Source organism: Anarhichas minor, unplaced genomic scaffold, assembly GCF_050575085.1.
Source record: "Anarhichas minor isolate MPS153535 unplaced genomic scaffold, ASM5057508v1 ptg000018l, whole genome shotgun sequence".
Lineage (NCBI taxonomy): Eukaryota > Metazoa > Chordata > Actinopteri > Perciformes > Anarhichadidae > Anarhichas > Anarhichas minor.
The window spans coordinates 9,316,685-9,336,276 of record NW_027466464.1 but is presented as its reverse complement, the minus strand read 5'-3'; the positions used below and the strand labels follow the sequence as shown (position 1 = coordinate 9,336,276).

Below are 19,592 nucleotides of genomic sequence, written 5' to 3'. Positions count from 1 at the left end.
AATACTTTAGCTTCTACTTTAGGGTTTCTACTAGAACATGTTGACATGCTTTGATGTTCATAAAACTCTTTGTTTTTACCATACTGTCTGTTTGAAGACACCTGAATTCAGCTGGGTCTGATGTCTGACACATCAGATACAGCTGTATACAAACATGAGATTCAGAACTTTGTCCAGTGGTGCGACAAACCTCATCCTCGACGTCAAGAAAACAGAGGAGATGGTATTCGACCCCAAATACATTGGAGACCACTCACCAGTTGTTATCCATGACCAGAACATAGCACAGGTTGACTCTTACAGACACCTGGGCATACACATTGACAACAAACTGACATGGAGTCTTCAGGTAGAAAATGGCTGCACTAGGGTCCAACAGCGGCTACACTTCCTTCGTAGGCTGAGGGTCTTTGGTGTCAACCAGAAAGTGTTGCTCCTCTTCTACCACACTATAGTTGAGAGCATCCTGCGGTTTGGCATCTCAGCCTGGTTTGGCAACCTCAGTGTACAGCTGAAAGCCCAGATTACCCAGCTAACACAGAGAGCCATGAAAATCATCAGACAGGCCCAGAAGATTATTTCAGACCCCTCTCATGTCCTCCACCCTGAATACCAGCTTCTTCCCCCCAAGTGCAGGCTCGACCGCTTTAACAACTCCTTTGTCCCCCTGTCCACCAAAGCCCTAAATGGCAAGTTAGCCAGAGCCGAACCCCTGTAACGCTGATTCTTATCTTAACTGGACACATGTACTTTCTATGATGATTCTATGTTGAGGAGGCTGCTCTACTCTTACTGCACATATTATGGACACTATTGGGCGGTGTGCAATTTATTTGCTGTGCATGTACTGTAGGTACTGTGTGTGCGTGCATGTGGACTGGCGACAGTCTGTGTGTGTATGTACTGTATGTATGCACTGTGTTATTTTTGTATTTTTTTAACAGCAGATACTGTATGTGTCCAAGACAAATTTACTTTGGGACGATAAAGTCTATCTTATCTTATCATCTGTCTTCAGCAGAACTGCTAGGCAGTTTGGATCCATGTTTACTTCCTGTCAGCTGATGTCATTCACACACACACTGCAACCGGGTATAAACCTAATAGCTCGTTTAAAAGCACAATTTGCGTAGCGTTTCGAGACTTTCACAGTATTTATACAGCACTTGGTGCTGCTTTATAATAAAAACAAAAAAATACATGAAAATCTCACTTTTTATAATATGGGACCTTATGTCTGATCTGAAAGTGGTACGTTGACACACAATGTATGAGTGAAAAAACTAAAGATAAGTGTGAAAAGATAAACTAGAGAGGGGTTAATGACCTTTAAGATGATGATGAGGGGGACAGAAGTTACATCATCTCTTTGATTGTATAAGTGGGAGGGAGATTAGGAGGTTAAATCAGCTGTCTAGTAGAGAGTATAACTTCTCATCCCTGCTTCCCTCCTCCCTGATGGACAGCACCGAGGGCTCTCTGCTCTGCTTTCCCAACCTCAACTCCTCCTGCAGGCGGCTGCCTAAACCCCGCTCCGAGACTGCTCTGCTCTACACCCTGCTGGTCTCCGTCTCTCTGCTCACCGTGACTCTCAACCTGCTCGTCATCATCTCCATCTCCCACTTCCGACAGCTCCACACCCCGACCAACACCCTGCTCCTGTCTCTGGCCGTGTCCGACCTGATGGTGGGGATGCTGGTGATGCCCATCGAAGGCCTGCGCTACGTGGAGACATGCTGGCTGCTGGGAGAGGTGATGTGTGCTCTGACTCCTTATGTTTCTTTCTGTCTGGTCTCTGCCTCTGTGGGCAGCATGGTGCTCATATCCGTAGACCGTTATGTTGCTATCTGTAACCCACTGCTCTATGCCACAAAGATCACCCTGAACAGAGTTAAAACATGTATCTGTATATGTTGGGCTTGTTCTCTTCTCTTCAACGGCTGGCTTTTGATGGGACACTTAGGGCAGCTGGACAGGTTCAACTCCTGCCACGGGGAGTGTGTGTTGGTCATCAGCCACATCTCAGGAACTGTTGACCTTTTTATCACCTTTGTTGGGCCCTGTACTCTCATGGTTGTTCTCTATATGAGGGTGTTTATTGTTGCCATTTCTCAGCTGCGTGTCATTCGGTTGCAGACCGCTGCTACAACTGTTACGTTAGCTCCAACCGCTAAAAGATCAGAGAGGAAGGCAGCCAGGACTCTTGGGATTGTGATAGCTGTGTTTCTAATGTGCTTCTGCCCGTTTTACTATCCCTCACTAGCAGGCAAGGACACCTCCACTAGCTTGTCATTCTTTGCAGTGTTGTCTTGGATCTTGCTAATTAACTCCTGTTTGAACCCTCTGATTTATGCTCTGTTCTACCCCTGGTTTAGAAAAGCTATCAAACTCATCATCACACTGAAAATACTGCAGCCTCACTCTCAGCAGCACAGGATCCTGTAGACTAAATGATCTGTGTTTGGTCACTTTTCAGTTCCAATTAAACATTATGTCTGTATTACCTGTGTGTGTGTGTGTGTGTGTGTGTGTGTGTGTGTGTGTGTGAGTGATCTGATTACTCACTGTGTGGTCCTCAATGCTCTAGACAGTGGCTTCAGCTGCGGACTTTCTTATTCTGTCACATGCTGCTGAAAAACATCATTACACATAAGATGAATGCAATATTATAAAGTGACAAGAATTTTCTATCATTTTTTGTATCATATCGGATTTAAAAACGTCAGCAAGATTTCCCTTTTATTGCAAAGTTCCTCTACTTCCTCATTACTGTTGTGTTTTTTAAACTGGGAATAATCTCCACTAAAAGATGTTGAGTCTGGTATGATCTAACAAAACGTTTACGGCTGCTTCTCTGTGCTGTTTTTGACTCTGACATGATTTATTTCCTGTAGCAAGTGAACAAATATAAGTCTGCAATGTTAAATCTCTGCCATGCTGTAGTTGTGTTTAACGTGTAAATTACTGCCATGCAAAAACTGACATTGCAATAATAAAAGTCAAATACAGAACTATACTTTTGTGTGTTATTCATCCATAGATGTAAGTGTAAAGTTGGATTTCTCGCCTGTCTGTGAACAAAGCCTGCAAATGTTTGAGAAAATAGTTATTACATTACATTTGAAATGGCAAAATATAAATGATAGATCTATATATCTCTTTGAAACGTGTATTAAGACAGCAGTGCTTTAAATGTGTTCTCGTTTCAAGATTACAAGTATTACTATTTTCATTGTACAACAGGGCTGCACAACGAAATGCAGATTGTTGTCCCATTTTGCCACCTAACAAAAAGTAATAGATAGATCTATATATATATATATATATATATATATATATATAGAGAGAGAGAGAAATTAAAAAATACATCTGTAAAGACATAAAAAAAGAAGTGCCTTGAGTGTAACAGTTAAATCAAAATATACAAATTCATAATAAATAGATACTTTATTCATCCCACAAGGGGACATTTGTTTATAGCAGAAAAAATATACTTAAGCAATCAAAATAACAGAGTAAACAATAACAATATGAAGCATAAAAATGCACAATATATACAATAAAAATAACAGTAATAAATATTAAATATAAAAATTGCACAGTAAATACATTAAATAGAATAGTATTATTATTGTATTATTATTATATTATTATTATAATTGCATGTTGTACTATTGTGCATTATGTTGTTGGAGACATAACAAGAAAAATAATCTTATAGCCTGTCCTTAATACTATAAGAGGCAAAGGTTACACACTATTGTTTTACTATCATAATCACACTATAGTTTTACTATCATAATCACACTATTGTTTTACTATCATAATCACTCTATTGTTTTACTATCATAATCACACGATTGTTTTACTATCATAATCACACTATTGTTTTACTATCATAATCACACTATTGTTTTATCATAATCACACTATTTTATTATCATAATCACACTATTGTTTTATTATCATACTGTAGTTTTATTATCATAATCACACTATTGTTTTATTATCATAATCACACTATTGTTTTACTATCATAATCACACTATTGTTTTACTATCATAATCACACTTGTTTTATTATCATAATCACTATTGTTTTATTATCATAATCACACTATTGTTTTATCATAATCACACTATTGTTTTACTATCATAATCACACTATTGTTTTACTATCATAATCACACTATTGTTTTACTATCATAATCACACTATTGTTTTACTATCATAATCACACTATTGTTTTACTATCATAATCACACTATTGTTTTACTATCATAATCACTTGTTTTATTATCATAATCACTATTGTTTTATTATCATTATCACACTATTGTTTTATTATCATAATCACACTGTTTTATTATCATAATCACACTGTTTTATTATCATAATCACACTATTGTTTTACTATCATAATCACACTATTGTTTTACTATCATAATCACTCTATTGTTTTACTATCATAATCACACTATTGTTTTATCATAATCACACTATTTTATTATCATAATCACACTATTGTTTTATTATCATACTGTAGTTTTATTATCATAATCACACTATTGTTTTATTATCATAATCACACTATTGTTTTACAATCATAATCACACTATTGTTTTATCATAATCACACTATTGTTTTACTATCATAATCACACTTGTTTTATTATCATAATCACTATTGTTTTATTATCATAATCACACTATTGTTTTATCATAATCATACTATTGTTTTACTATCATAATCACACTATTGTTTTACTATCATAATCACACTATTGTTTTATTATCATAATCACACTTGTTTTATTATCATAATCACACTATTGTTTTATTATCATAATCACACTATTGTTTTATCATAATCACACTATTGTTTTACTATCATAATCACACTATTGTTTTATTATCATACTGTAGTTTTATTATCATAATCACACTATTGTTTTATTATCATAATCACACTATTGTTTTACTATCATAATCACACTATTGTTTTACTATCATAATCACACTATTGTTTTACTATCATAATCACACTATTGTTTTATTATCATAATCACACTTGTTTTATTATCATAATCACACTATTGTTTTATTATCATAATCACACTATTGTTTTACTATCATAATTACACTATTGTTTTATCATAATCACACTATTGTTTTATTATCATAATCACACTATTGTTTTATTATCATAATCACTATTGTTTTATTGTAATCACACTATTGTTTTACTATCATAATCACACTATTGTTTTACTATCATAATCACTTGTTTTATTATCATAATCACTATTGTTTTATTATCATAATCACACTATTGTTTTATTATCATAATCACACTGTTTTATTATCATAATCACACTATTGTTTTACTATCATAATCACACTATTGTTTTACTATCATAATCACTCTATTGTTTTACTATCATAATCACTTGTTTTATTATCATAATCACTATTGTTTTATTATCATAATCACACTATTGTTTTATTATCATAATCACACTATTTTATTATCATAATCACACTATTGTTTTATTATCATACTGTAGTTTTATTATCATAATCACACTATTGTTTTATTATCATAATCACACTATTGTTTTACTATCATAATCACACTATTGTTTTGTCATAATCACACTATTGTTTTACTGTCATAATCACACTTGTTTTATTATCATAATCACTATTGTTTTATTATCATAATCACACTATTGTTTTATTATCATAATCACACTATTGTTTTACTATCATAATCACACTATTGTTTTACTATCATAATCACACTATTGTTTTACTATCATAATCACACTATTGTTTTATTATCATAATCACACTTGTTTTATTATCATAATCACACTATTGTTTTATTATCATAATCACACTATTGTTTTATCATAATCACACTATTGTTTTACTATCATAATCACACTATTGTTTTACTATCATAATCACACTATTGTTTTGTCATAATCACACTATTGTTTTATTATCATAATCACACTATTGTTTTATCATAATCACACTATTGTTTTACTATCATAATCACACTATTGTTTTATTATCATACTGTAGTTTTATTATCATAATCACACTATTGTTTTATTATCATAATCACACTATTGTTTTACTATCATAATCACACTATTGTTTTACTATCATAATCACACTATTGTTTTACTATCATAATCACACTGTTTTATTATCATAATCACACTTGTTTTATTATCATAATCACACTATTGTTTTATTATCATAATCACACTATTGTTTTACTATCATAATTACACTATTGTTTTATCATAATCACACTATTGTTTTACTATCATAATCACACTATTGTTTTATTATCATAATCACTATTGTTTTATTATAATCACACTATTGTTTTACTATCATAATCACACTATTGTTTTACTATCATAATCACTTGTTTTATTATCATAATCACTATTGTTTTATTATCATAATCACACTATTGTTTTATTATCATAATCACACTGTTTTATTATCATAATCACACTATTGTTTTACTATCATAATCACACTATTGTTTTACTATCATAATCACTCTATTGTTTTACTATCATAATCACTTGTTTTATTATCATAATCACTATTGTTTTATTATCATAATCACACTATTGTTTTATTATCATAATCACACTATTTTATTATCATAATCACACTATTGTTTTATTATCATACTGTAGTTTTATTATCATAATCACACTATTGTTTTATTATCATAATCACACTATTGTTTTACTATCATAATCACACTATTGTTTTGTCATAATCACACTATTGTTTTACTGTCATAATCACACTTGTTTTATTATCATAATCACTATTGTTTTATTATCATAATCACACTATTGTTTTATTATCATAATCACACTATTGTTTTACTATCATAATCACACTATTGTTTTACTATCATAATCACACTATTGTTTTACTATCATAATCACACTATTGTTTTATTATCATAATCACACTTGTTTTATTATCATAATCACACTATTGTTTTATTATCATAATCACACTATTGTTTTATCATAATCACACTATTGTTTTACTATCATAATCACACTATTGTTTTACTATCATAATCACACTATTGTTTTGTCATAATCACACTATTGTTTTACTGTCATAATCACACTTGTTTTATTATCATAATCACTATTGTTTTATTATCATAATCACACTATTGTTTTATTATCATAATCACACTTGTTTTATTATCATAATCACTATTGTTTTATTATCATAATCACACTGTTTTATTATCATAATCACACTATTGTTTTACTATCATAATCACACTATTGTTTTACTATCATAATCACTCTATTGTTTTACTATCATAATCACACTATTGTTTTATCATAATCACACTATTTTATTATCATAATCACACTATTGTTTTATTATCATACTGTAGTTTTATTATCATAATCACACTATTGTTTTATTATCATAATCACACTATTGTTTTATCATAATCACACTATTGTTTTACTATCATAATCACACTTGTTTTATTATCATAATCACTATTGTTTTATTATCATAATCACACTATTGTTTTATCATAATCACACTATTGTTTTACTATCATAATCACACTATTGTTTTACTATCATAATCACACTATTGTTTTATTATCATAATCACACTTGTTTTATTATCATAATCACACTATTGTTTTATTATCATAATCACACTATTGTTTTATCATAATCACACTATTGTTTTACTATCATAATCACACTATTGTTTTATTATCATACTGTAGTTTTATTATCATAATCACACTATTGTTTTATTATCATAATCACACTATTGTTTTACTATCATAATCACACTATTGTTTTACTATCATAATCACACTATTGTTTTATTATCATAATCACACTTGTTTTATTATCATAATCACACTATTGTTTTATTATCATAATCACACTATTGTTTTACTATCATAATTACACTATTGTTTTATCATAATCACACTATTGTTTTACTATCATAATCACACTATTGTTTTATTATCATAATCACTATTGTTTTATTATAATCACACTATTGTTTTACTATCATAATCACACTATTGTTTTACTATCATAATCACTTGTTTTATTATCATAATCACTATTGTTTTATTATCATAATCACACTATTGTTTTATTATCATAATCACAGTTTTATTATCATAATCACACTATTGTTTTACTATCATAATCACACTATTGTTTTACTATCATAATCACTCTATTGTTTTACTATCATAATCACTTGTTTTATTATCATAATCACTATTGTTTTATTATCATAATCACACTATTGTTTTATTATCATAATCACACTATTTTATTATCATAATCACACTATTGTTTTATTATCATACTGTAGTTTTATTATCATAATCACACTATTGTTTTATTATCATAATCACACTATTGTTTTACTATCATAATCACACTATTGTTTTGTCATAATCACACTATTGTTTTACTATCATAATCACACTTGTTTTATTATCATAATCACTATTGTTTTATTATCATAATCACACTATTGTTTTACTATCATAATCACACTATTGTTTTACTATCATAATCACACTATTGTTTTACTATCATAATCACACTATTGTTTTATTATCATAATCACACTTGTTTTATTATCATAATCACACTATTGTTTTATTATCATAATCACACTATTGTTTTATCATAATCACACTATTGTTTTACTATCATAATCACACTATTGTTTTATTATCATAATCACACTATTGTTTTATTATCATAATCACACTATTGTTTTATCATAATCACACTATTGTTTTACTATCATAATCACACTATTGTTTTACTATCATAATCACACTATTGTTTTACTATCATAATCACACTTGTTTTATTATCATAATCACACTATTGTTTTATTATCATAATCACACTATTGTTTTACTATCATAATCACACTATTGTTTTACTATCATAATCACACTATTGTTTTATTATCATAATCACACTTGTTTTATTATCATAATCACACTATTGTTTTATTATCATAATCACACTATTGTTTTATCATAATCACACTATTGTTTTACTATCATAATCACACTATTGTTTTACTATCATAATCACACTATTGTTTTACTATCATAATCACACTATTGTTTTATTATCATAATCACACTATTGTTTTATTATCATAATCACACTATTGTTTTATCATAATCACACTATTGTTTTACTATCATAATCACACTATTGTTTTACTATCATAATCACACTATTGTTTTACTATCATAATCACACTTGTTTTATTATCATAATCACACTATTGTTTTATTATCATAATCACACTATTGTTTTATCATAATCACACTATTGTTTTACTATCATAATTACACTATTGTTTTATCATAATCACACTATTGTTTTACTATCATAATCACACTATTGTTTTACTATCATAATCACACTATTGTTTTATTATCATAATCACTATTGTTTTATTATAATCACACTATTGTTTTACTATCATAATCATACTATTGTTTTACTATCATAATCACACTATTGTTTTATTATCATAATCACACTGTTTTATTATCATAATCACACTATTGTTTTACTATCATAATCACACTATTGTTTTACTATCATAATCACACTTGTTTTATTATCATAATCACTAGTTTTATTATCATAATCACTATTGTTTTATTATCATAATCACACTATTGTTTTATTATCATAATCACACTATTGTTTTATTATCATAATCACACTGTTTTATTATCATAATCACTTGTTTTATTATCATAATCACTTGTTTTATTATCATAATCACTATTGTTTTATTATCATAATCACACTATTGTTTTATTATCATAATCACACTGTTTTACTATCATAATCACACTATTGTTTTACTATCATAATCACACTATTGTTTTACTATCATAATCACAGTTTTATTATCATAATCACACTATTGTTTTATTATCATAATCACACTATTGTTTTATCATAATCACACTATTGTTTTACTATCATAATCACACTATTGTTTTACTATCATAATCACACTATTGTTTTACTATCATAATCACACTTGTTTTATTATCATAATCACACTATTGTTTTATTATCATAATCACACTATTGTTTTATCATAATCACACTATTGTTTTACTATCATAATTACACTATTGTTTTATCATAATCACACTATTGTTTTACTATCATAATCACACTATTGTTTTACTATCATAATCACACTGTTTTATTATCATAATCACTATTGTTTTATTATAATCACACTATTGTTTTACTATCATAATCATACTATTGTTTTACTATCATAATCACACTATTGTTTTATTATCATAATCACACTGTTTTATTATCATAATCACACTATTGTTTTACTATCATAATCACACTATTGTTTTACTATCATAATCACACTTGTTTTATTATCATAATCACTAGTTTTATTATCATAATCACTATTGTTTTATTATCATAATCACACTATTGTTTTATTATCATAATCACACTATTGTTTTATTATCATAATCACACTGTTTTATTATCATAATCACTTGTTTTATTATCATAATCACTTGTTTTATTATCATAATCACTATTGTTTTATTATCATAATCACACTATTGTTTTATTATCATAATCACACTGTTTTACTATCATAATCACACTATTGTTTTACTATCATAATCACACTATTGTTTTACTATCATAATCAGTTTTATTATCATAATCACACTATTGTTTTATTATCATAATCACACTATTGTTTTATCATAATCACACTATTGTTTTACTATCATAATCACACTATTGTTTTACTATCATAATCACACTATTGTTTTACTATCATAATCACACTTGTTTTATTATCATAATCACACTATTGTTTTATTATCATAATCACACTATTGTTTTATCATAATCACACTATTGTTTTACTATCATAATTACACTATTGTTTTATCATAATCACACTATTGTTTTACTATCATAATCACACTATTGTTTTACTATCATAATCACACTGTTTTATTATCATAATCACTATTGTTTTATTATAATCACACTATTGTTTTACTATCATAATCATACTATTGTTTTACTATCATAATCACACTATTGTTTTATTATCATAATCACACTGTTTTATTATCATAATCACACTATTGTTTTACTATCATAATCACACTATTGTTTTACTATCATAATCACACTTGTTTTATTATCATAATCACTAGTTTTATTATCATAATCACTATTGTTTTATTATCATAATCACACTATTGTTTTATTATCATAATCACACTATTGTTTTATTATCATAATCACACTGTTTTATTATCATAATCACTTGTTTTATTATCATAATCACTTGTTTTATTATCATAATCACTATTGTTTTATTATCATAATCACACTATTGTTTTATTATCATAATCACACTGTTTTATTATCATAATCACACTATTGTTTTACTATCATAATCACACTATTGTTTTACTATCATAATCACACTATAATCAGCTGCAGTGCAGTCCTCCGACACAATAGGGGGCGATGTTGCGCTGTAACATTTAAAGCTAACGCTGTTGACAGCAATGGGAACAGTCTGGATTTAACACCTTAACATTTATGTAACCGTGTAAATATTTAACTGCTTTTATTGAAAGCATGTTACGGACATTGTGTCAGGCTGGCGGCGACGTTTTTAAGGTAAAGACACTGTTTATTTGACACCAACAGTCTTTTTGTCCTAGTTGAAAGGTTGGCTAACTAGCTGCATGCTAACTAGCTGCATGTTAACTTTAGCCCTATGCTTTAGCTGGAACAGTCACTTTACGTTAGCCAGTTATTTCAACCGCTAGCACCTGACATTTAAGCTTTCTATGTGTGCATTTGTATCATTAAACACTGCGATTTATATCTAAACCCTTTAAATATATATATATATCTGTAACGTTACTGCACTACTACTAGTTTAGACCTTGTAATCGATCAAATAACTCACCTTACATTTCACCTGCGGCACTTAGAGGCCACGCATTTACGGGATGACGTCATTAACCGGAAGCACTTGGGCACTAAATATAACCCAGAAACTTGAATATAATTTCAGAACATTTTCTACAATTATCCACAACCGTAACATTTGTTCAAGGAAAAAAAAATAATCTTGTCAGACATAACTTTCAACCTGTTGCAACCACCACCAATAGTAAAAGAGCTATTTTACAATATTAACATACATGAAACATTGGGGGAAATTATATAGATTCATCTCATTAACCAAAGACTCCACCCTAACCGTAGGAAGCAGTAGTAGGAGATCTTAGAGGTAAATGAGGGTATAATTGGGACAGATTAACTGATTTGTACGTCACTATGTGTCTTCTGTCTCTGCAGAACTCCCAGCGGACGGTGCCCAGACTGTGGCCGACTCCAGTCCAGCAACGATGGGCCTCCCGCTTACCCATGAACACCGTGGTGCTGTTTGTGCCACAGCAGGAGGCCTGGGTGGTCCAGAGGATGGGGCGCTTTCATCACATCTTAGAGCCCGTAATTCTATTCGTTTAAACGTTTAAAGTGGTATTCATTTCTCCTCTAGCTCTAGCTGTGTTTTTAGACGGCTTAAAGGACACATATTGTGCTCATTTCCAGGTTCATTCTCGTAATTTGGGTTTCTTTTTTTTTTGTAAATTGTGTTTATTCTCAAAAGCAGAGTACACAGTTATACATTGCACATGTCATTTGTCATTTTCTCCCCCCCCCCAACATTCCCCCAACACAGAACAAATCGCACTGCTTCAATTGTCAAAAAGCACATTACAGTATTAGTAGCTCAAGTATACACAAAAGTAAAAATTGTGTAGGAGGGTATTACAGACAAACAAACCAGTAATGAGTTTCTGGAAATTGGAAGTTATTGCTATTCTGAATTCCTACAACAACGTCAGGATAAATCGGTCAAGGCCACAGAGATGGTTTATGAATCTAATGAGAGAGTCTTCAATTCATCAAAGTATCGTATGATCGGACCCCAAGTAGATTCGAATTTCTCAGGCTGTCGCAATCTGAAATTGGGAAGAGAAAGTCCACCTTGAGATCGATGTCTTTGTAGCATCACTTTACGTATCCGCGGTTGTTTATTATCCCATAGGAAGCCTGTAATATGCTTATCTAAGGTAGTAAAAAAGAGTTTCGGCAGGAACACTGGCAGACATTGAAACGGATATAAGAAGCATGGTAGAACAATCATCTTGACAGAATTAACTCTGCCTGTTAATGAAGTATAGATGTTTTTCCATCTGTCAAAGTCTGTCTTCATTTTGGTGATTAGTGGAGAAAAATTCCTATTATATAAACTCTCAAATTTACGGGTGATATAGATGCCAAGATATTTGAATTCAGACTCACACTTGTGGAAAGGCAGTTGCATTCCTGGAGTCTTTATTGCCAAATTGTTTAAAGGGAAGCATTCACTTTTGGAGAAATTTAATTTATATCCTGAGAATGTCCCAAATTGCTTCAGGATTTCAATTAGTGCGGGGACAGATTCCACCGGGTCCGAAATATAAACGAATAAATCATCAGCATATAGCGAGACTCTGTGCTCAGTGCTCCATCTGTGAATTCCTTTAATGTTAGGGGATGCTTTAAGAGCAATGGATAATGGTTTGATAGCTAAGGCAAATAATAAGGGACTTAACGGGCAGCCTTGGCGGGTACCTCGGTATAAATTGAGTTTGATCTATTGGTGGTGACGACAGAGGCGCTAGGTGAGGAGTTTTACCCATGCCACAAATTTAGGACCAAAACCAAACTTTTCCAAAATCCTGAAGAGATATGGCCATTCCACCCTATCAAATGCCTTTTCTGCATCTAGAGAGATAACCATCTCTGGGACCTCACAAGACACAGGGGAGTAGATAACGTTGAAAAGGCGGCGGATATTACTGAAAGAATGGCGATTCCTTATGAAGCCAGTTTGGTCTTCAGAAATTACTTCATGAATTGTTGTTTCCAGACGCATAGCTAGGGCTTTTGCCAGAATCTTATAATCTACATTAAGAAGAGAAATTGGTCGGTAGGATCCACATTCATTTGCATCTTTCCCGGGTTTTAACAACAGAGTAATTGATGCATTTGTCAGGGTTTGTGGCAGAGTACCTCGGGTTAAAGAGTCGTTGAACATATCAAGCAAAAGTGGTAATAGTTTATCTGAGAATCCCTTAAAAAATTCAATGGGGAAACCATCTGGCCCAGGTGCTCTGCCGCTTTGTATAGCTTTAATTGATCCCAGTATTTCGCTTGTATTCAATGGTTGGTCTAGTTTCTTTTCTTGGCTGTTATCAATATTCGGGAATATAAGACTCTCAAGGAACTTTTCCATGTCTGTGTTGTTGGGTGGGCTTTCTGATTTATATAAATTAGAGTAATAATCCCTGAAGGTATCATTAATTTCAGATGGAATTACTGTAACAACATCAGATATGTTTTTAATTTGTGATATTTGCTGAGAGGTAGATTTAACTTTGAGTTGGTGTGCTAGCAATCTTCCTGCTTTCTCACCATGTTCGTACTGAAATCCACGAGCCTGTAATAATTGTTTTTCTACTTTGCCTGTCGACAGTAAGTCGTACTCCTTTTGCAAGTTAAATCTTTGTTTTGAAAGTTCAGGGGATGGTGTTGTTGAGTTTTGTAAATCTAGGTCCCTGATTGATTTGGTGAGTTGATCCTGTTTCTCTCTACGCAATTTGTTTTGCAACGATGAAAAGGCTATGATTTCACCCCTAATGACCGCTTTAAGGGTCTCCCACAGAAGAGAAGGGGATACGCCGTCTATTTGGTTGTTCATAATAAACTCATCAATGACTCCGTTTATCAACTCACAAAATGTCTTATCCCCAAGCAGAAGAGAGTTAAACCTCCATACAGGACGGGGTTTCTGTAAGAGATTAAATGATAGATCTAGAATTACTGGTGCATGGTCAGACTCTACTATTGCAGAGTATTCTGTATTAGCCACTGAAGGAAGGAGGGTTTTATCAATAAAAAAATAATCTATTCGAGAGTAGGACTGGTGGGTATGTGAGTAGAAAGAAAAAGTCTTATCGGTGGGGTTCCGAAACCTCCAGGGATCCACACATCCAACCTGATCCATGAAAGCCAACAAGGTTTTTGCCATTTTTGAAGGTGGTTTTAAAGTAGGGTTTGATCTGTCCAGACTGGGATTGATTAAGCAGTTTAGATCTCCTCCAAATATTAAATTATAAGAATTTAGGGTAGGAAGACTGGAGATAATTTTCTTTATGAAGTCTTCATCATCCCAGTTAGGAGCATATACATTAACAAGTATCACTGGTGTGTGGAAGAGTGAACCTGAAATTATAATATAACGGCCGTTTGGGTCTGAGATGATGTCTGCTGCAGTGAATTGTACTTTTTTATGAAGAAGGATAGCCACGCCCCTTGATTTACTATTAAAGTTAGAGTGGAAGATTTGACCAACCCAGGGTTTTCGTAATCTAACTTGGTTTGCTGTTGATAAATGCGTCTCTTGTAGGAAAATTATTTCAGCCTTGAGTTTTTTCAGGTGAGCAAAGACCCTAGCTCTTTTAATGGGGCCATTTAGTCCTTTGACATTCCAGCTAACAATTCTGGTAGTACCTCCTCCTGTCATTATTACATTTGACATGGGTCTACTTTGTGCTTAAGGTTAAAGGTTAGTTTTGACATGGGGGCAGTGCGCTTGCCGTACAACTTTGAACTATATAATACACTAAAAACTACAACATATTGAACATAAAACACCATTCCTATGCTGGTAATTTGGGTTTCTACTAGAACATGTTTACATGCTTTAATGTTCATAAAACTCTTTGTTTTTATCATACTGTCTGTTTGAATACACCTGAATTCACCATCTGTCTTCAGCGGAACTGCGAGGCAGTTTGGGTCCATGTTTACTTCCTATCAGCTGATGTCATTCACACACGCACTGCAACCGGGTATAAACCTAATTGCTCGTTTAAAAGCACAATTTGCATAGCGTTTCCAGACTTTCACAGTATTTATACAGCACTTGGTGCTGCTTTATAATAAAAATACATGAAAATCTCACTTTTTATAAAATGGGACCTTATGTCTTATCTGAAAGTGGTAGGTTGACACACAATGTATGAGTGAAAAAACTAAAGATAAGTGTGAAAAGATAAACTAGAGAGGGGTTAATGACCTTTAAGATGATGATGAGGGGGACAGAAGTTACATCATCTCTTTGATTGTATAAGTGGGAGGGAGATTAGGAGGATAAATCAGCTGTCTAGTAGAGAGTATAACTTCTCATCCCTGCTTCCCTCCTCCCTGATGGACAGCACCGAGGGCTCTCTGCTCTGCTTTCCCAACCTCAACTCCTCCTGCAGGCGGCTGCCTAAACCCCGCTCCGAGACTGCTCTGCTCTACACCCTGCTGGCCTCCGTCTCTCTGCTCACCGTGACTCTCAACATACTCGTCGTCATCTCCATCTCCCACTTCCGGCAGCTCCACACCCCGACCAACACCCTGCTCCTGTCTCTGGCCGTGTCCGACCTGATGGTGGGGCTGCTGGTGATGCCCATGGAAGGCCTGCGCTACGTGGAGACATGCTGGCTGCTGGGAGAGGTGATGTGTGCTCTGACTCCTTATGTTTCTTCCTGTCTGGTCTCTGCCTCTGTGGGCAGCATGGTGCTCATATCCATAGACCGTTATGTTGCTATCTGTGACCCACTGCTCTATGCCACAAAGATCACCCTGAACAGAGTTAAAACATGTATCTGTATATGTTGGGCTTGTTCTCTTCTCTACAACGGCTGGCTTTTGATGGGACACTTAAGTCAGCCGGACAGCTTCAACTCCTGCCACGGGGAGTGTGTGGTGGTCATCAGCCACATCTCAGGAACTGTTGACCTTTTTATCACCTTTGTTGGGCCCTGTACTGTCATGGTTGTTCTCTATATGAGGGTGTTTATTGTTGCCATTTCTCAGCTGCGTGTCATTCGGTTGCAGACCGCTGCTACAACTGTTACGTTAGATCCAACCGCTAAAAGATCAGAGAGGAAGGCAGCCAGGACTCTTGGGATTGTGATAGCTGTGTTTCTAATGTGCTTCTGCCCGAATTACTATCCCTCTCTAGCAGGCAAGGACACCTCCAATAGCTTGTCATTCTTTGCAGTGTTGTTTTGGATCATGCTAATTAACTCCTGTTTGAACCCTCTGATTTATGCTCTGTTCTACCCCTGGTTTAGAAAAGCTATCAAACTCATCATCACACTGAAAATACTGCAGCCTCACTCTCAGCAGGACAGGATCCTGTAGACTAAATGATCTGTGTTTGGTCACTTTTCAGTTTCAATGAAACATTATGTCTGTATCACCTGTGTGTGTGTGTATGTATGTATGTATGTATGTATGTATATATATATATATATATGTATATGTATATATATATATATATATGTATATATATATATATATATATATATATATATATATATATATATATATATATATATATATATATATATATATATATATATATATATATATATGTGTGTGTGTGTGTATATTTATTACTCACTGTGTGGTCCTCAATGCTCTAGACAGTGGCTTCAGGTGCAGACTTTCTTATTCTGTCACGCTGCTGAAAAACATCATTACACATAAGATGAATGCAATATTATAAAGTGACAAGAATTTTCTATCATTTTTTGTATCATATCGGATTTAAAAACGTCAGCAACATTTCCCTTTTATTGCAAAGTTCCTCTACTTCCTCATTACTGTTGTGTTTTTTAAACTGGGAATAATCTCCACTCAAAGATGTTGAGTCTGGTATGATCTAACAGAACTTTTATGGCTGCTTCTCTGTGCTGTTTTTGACTCTGACATGATTTATTTCCTGTAGCAAGTGAACAAATATAAGCCTGCAATTTTACATCTCTGCCATGCTGTAGTTGTGTTTAATGTGTAAATTACTGCCATGCAAAAACTGACATTGCAATAATAAAAGTCAAATACAGAACTATACTTTTGTGTGTTATTCATCCATAGATGTAAGTGTAAAGTTGGATTTCTCACCTGTCTGTGAACAAAGCCTGCAAATAATGTTTGAGAAAATAGTTATTACATTTCATTTGAAATGGCAAAATATAAATGATAGATCTATATATCTCTTTGAAACGTGTATTAAGACAGCAGTGCTTTAAATGTGTTCTCGTTTCAAGATTACAAGTGTTGCTATTTTCATTGTACAACAGGGCTGCACAACAAAATGCAGATTGTTGTCCCATTTTGCTACCGAACAAAAAGTAATAGATAGATAGATAGATATAGATATATATATATATATATATATAGATATAGAGAGAAATAAAAAAATACATCTGTAAAGACATAAAAAAAGAAGTGCCTTGAGTGTAACAGTTAAATCAAAATATACAAATTCATAATAGATACTTTATTCATCCTACAAGGGGACATTTGTTTATAGCAGAAAAAATATACTTAAGCAATCAAAATAACAGAGTAAACAATAACAATATGAAGCATAAAAATGCACAATATATACAATAAAAATAACAGTAATAAATATTAAATATTAAATATAAAAATTGCACAGTAAATACATTAAATAGAATAGTATTATTATTGTATTATTATTATATCATTATTATAATTGCATGTTGTACTATTGTGCATTATGTTGTTGGAGACATAACAAGAAAAATAATCTTATAGCCTGTCCTTAATACTATAAGAGGCAAAGGTTACACACTATTGTTTTACTATTATAATCACACTATAGTTTTACTATTATAATCACACTATTGTTTTATTATCATAATCACTATTGTTTTATTATCATAATCACTATTGTTTTATTATCATAATCACACTATTGTTTTATTATCATAATCACACTATTGTTTTATTTATTTTCATAATCACACTATAGTTTTACGATCATAATCACACTATTGTTTTATTATCATAATCACACTATTGTTTTATTATCATAATCACACTATTGTTTTACTATCATAATCACATACTCAGCTGCAGTGCAGTCCTCGAGACAATAGGGGGCGGTGTTGCGCTGTGACATTTAAAGCTAACGCTGTTGACAGCAATGGGGACAATCTGGATTTAACACCTTAATTAACCTTTATGTAACCGTGAATATCATTTAACTGCTTTTATTGAAAGCATGTTACGGACATTGTGTCAGGCTGGAGGCGCCGTTTTTAAGGTAAAGACACTGTTTATTTGACACCAACAGTCTTTTTGTGCTGGTTGAAAGGTTGGCTAGCTAACTGCATGCTAACTAGCTGCATGCTAACTTTAGCCCGATGCTTTAGCTGGAGCAGTCACTTTACGTTCGACAGTTATTTCAACCGCTAGCACCTGACATTTAAGCTTTCTATATGTGCATTTGTATCAATAAACACTGCGATTTATAT

The 19,592-nt window shown here is 32.0% G+C and overlaps 3 protein-coding genes across 9 annotated transcripts in view; 2 read left to right on the top strand and 1 right to left on the bottom strand.

The window, feature by feature from the left end:
- Nucleotides 1–19,592, bottom strand: part of LOC142952599 (uncharacterized) — a 76,302-nt gene that overhangs the window by 18,134 nt on the left and 38,576 nt on the right. For 3 of the 7 annotated variants that reach the window (XR_012954686.1, XR_012954684.1, XR_012954685.1), the window contains exons 27-29: nt 18,211–18,227; nt 17,711–17,773; nt 2,566–2,630 (exon numbers count right to left, since the gene is read on the bottom strand). The exons of 2 other annotated variants lie outside the window; for them this stretch is intronic. The gene's annotated coding sequence lies outside the window, so the exon portion shown is untranslated. The remainder of the gene's footprint in view (nt 1–2,565; nt 2,631–17,710; nt 17,774–18,210; nt 18,228–19,592) is intronic. 2 more of the 7 variants (XR_012954687.1, XR_012954688.1) reach the window with 2 other exon arrangements.
- Nucleotides 1,190–3,016, top strand: LOC142952608 (trace amine-associated receptor 13c-like). Its single transcript, XM_076094429.1, has one exon. The coding sequence runs from the start codon at nt 1,459–1,461 to the stop codon at nt 2,443–2,445; it is 987 nt and encodes a 328-aa protein (XP_075950544.1). The 5' UTR covers nt 1,190–1,458; the 3' UTR covers nt 2,446–3,016.
- On the top strand, nt 12,664–17,547 carry LOC142952604 (trace amine-associated receptor 13c-like). Its single transcript, XM_076094424.1, has one exon. The coding sequence runs from the start codon at nt 16,462–16,464 to the stop codon at nt 17,446–17,448; it is 987 nt and encodes a 328-aa protein (XP_075950539.1). The 5' UTR covers nt 12,664–16,461; the 3' UTR covers nt 17,449–17,547.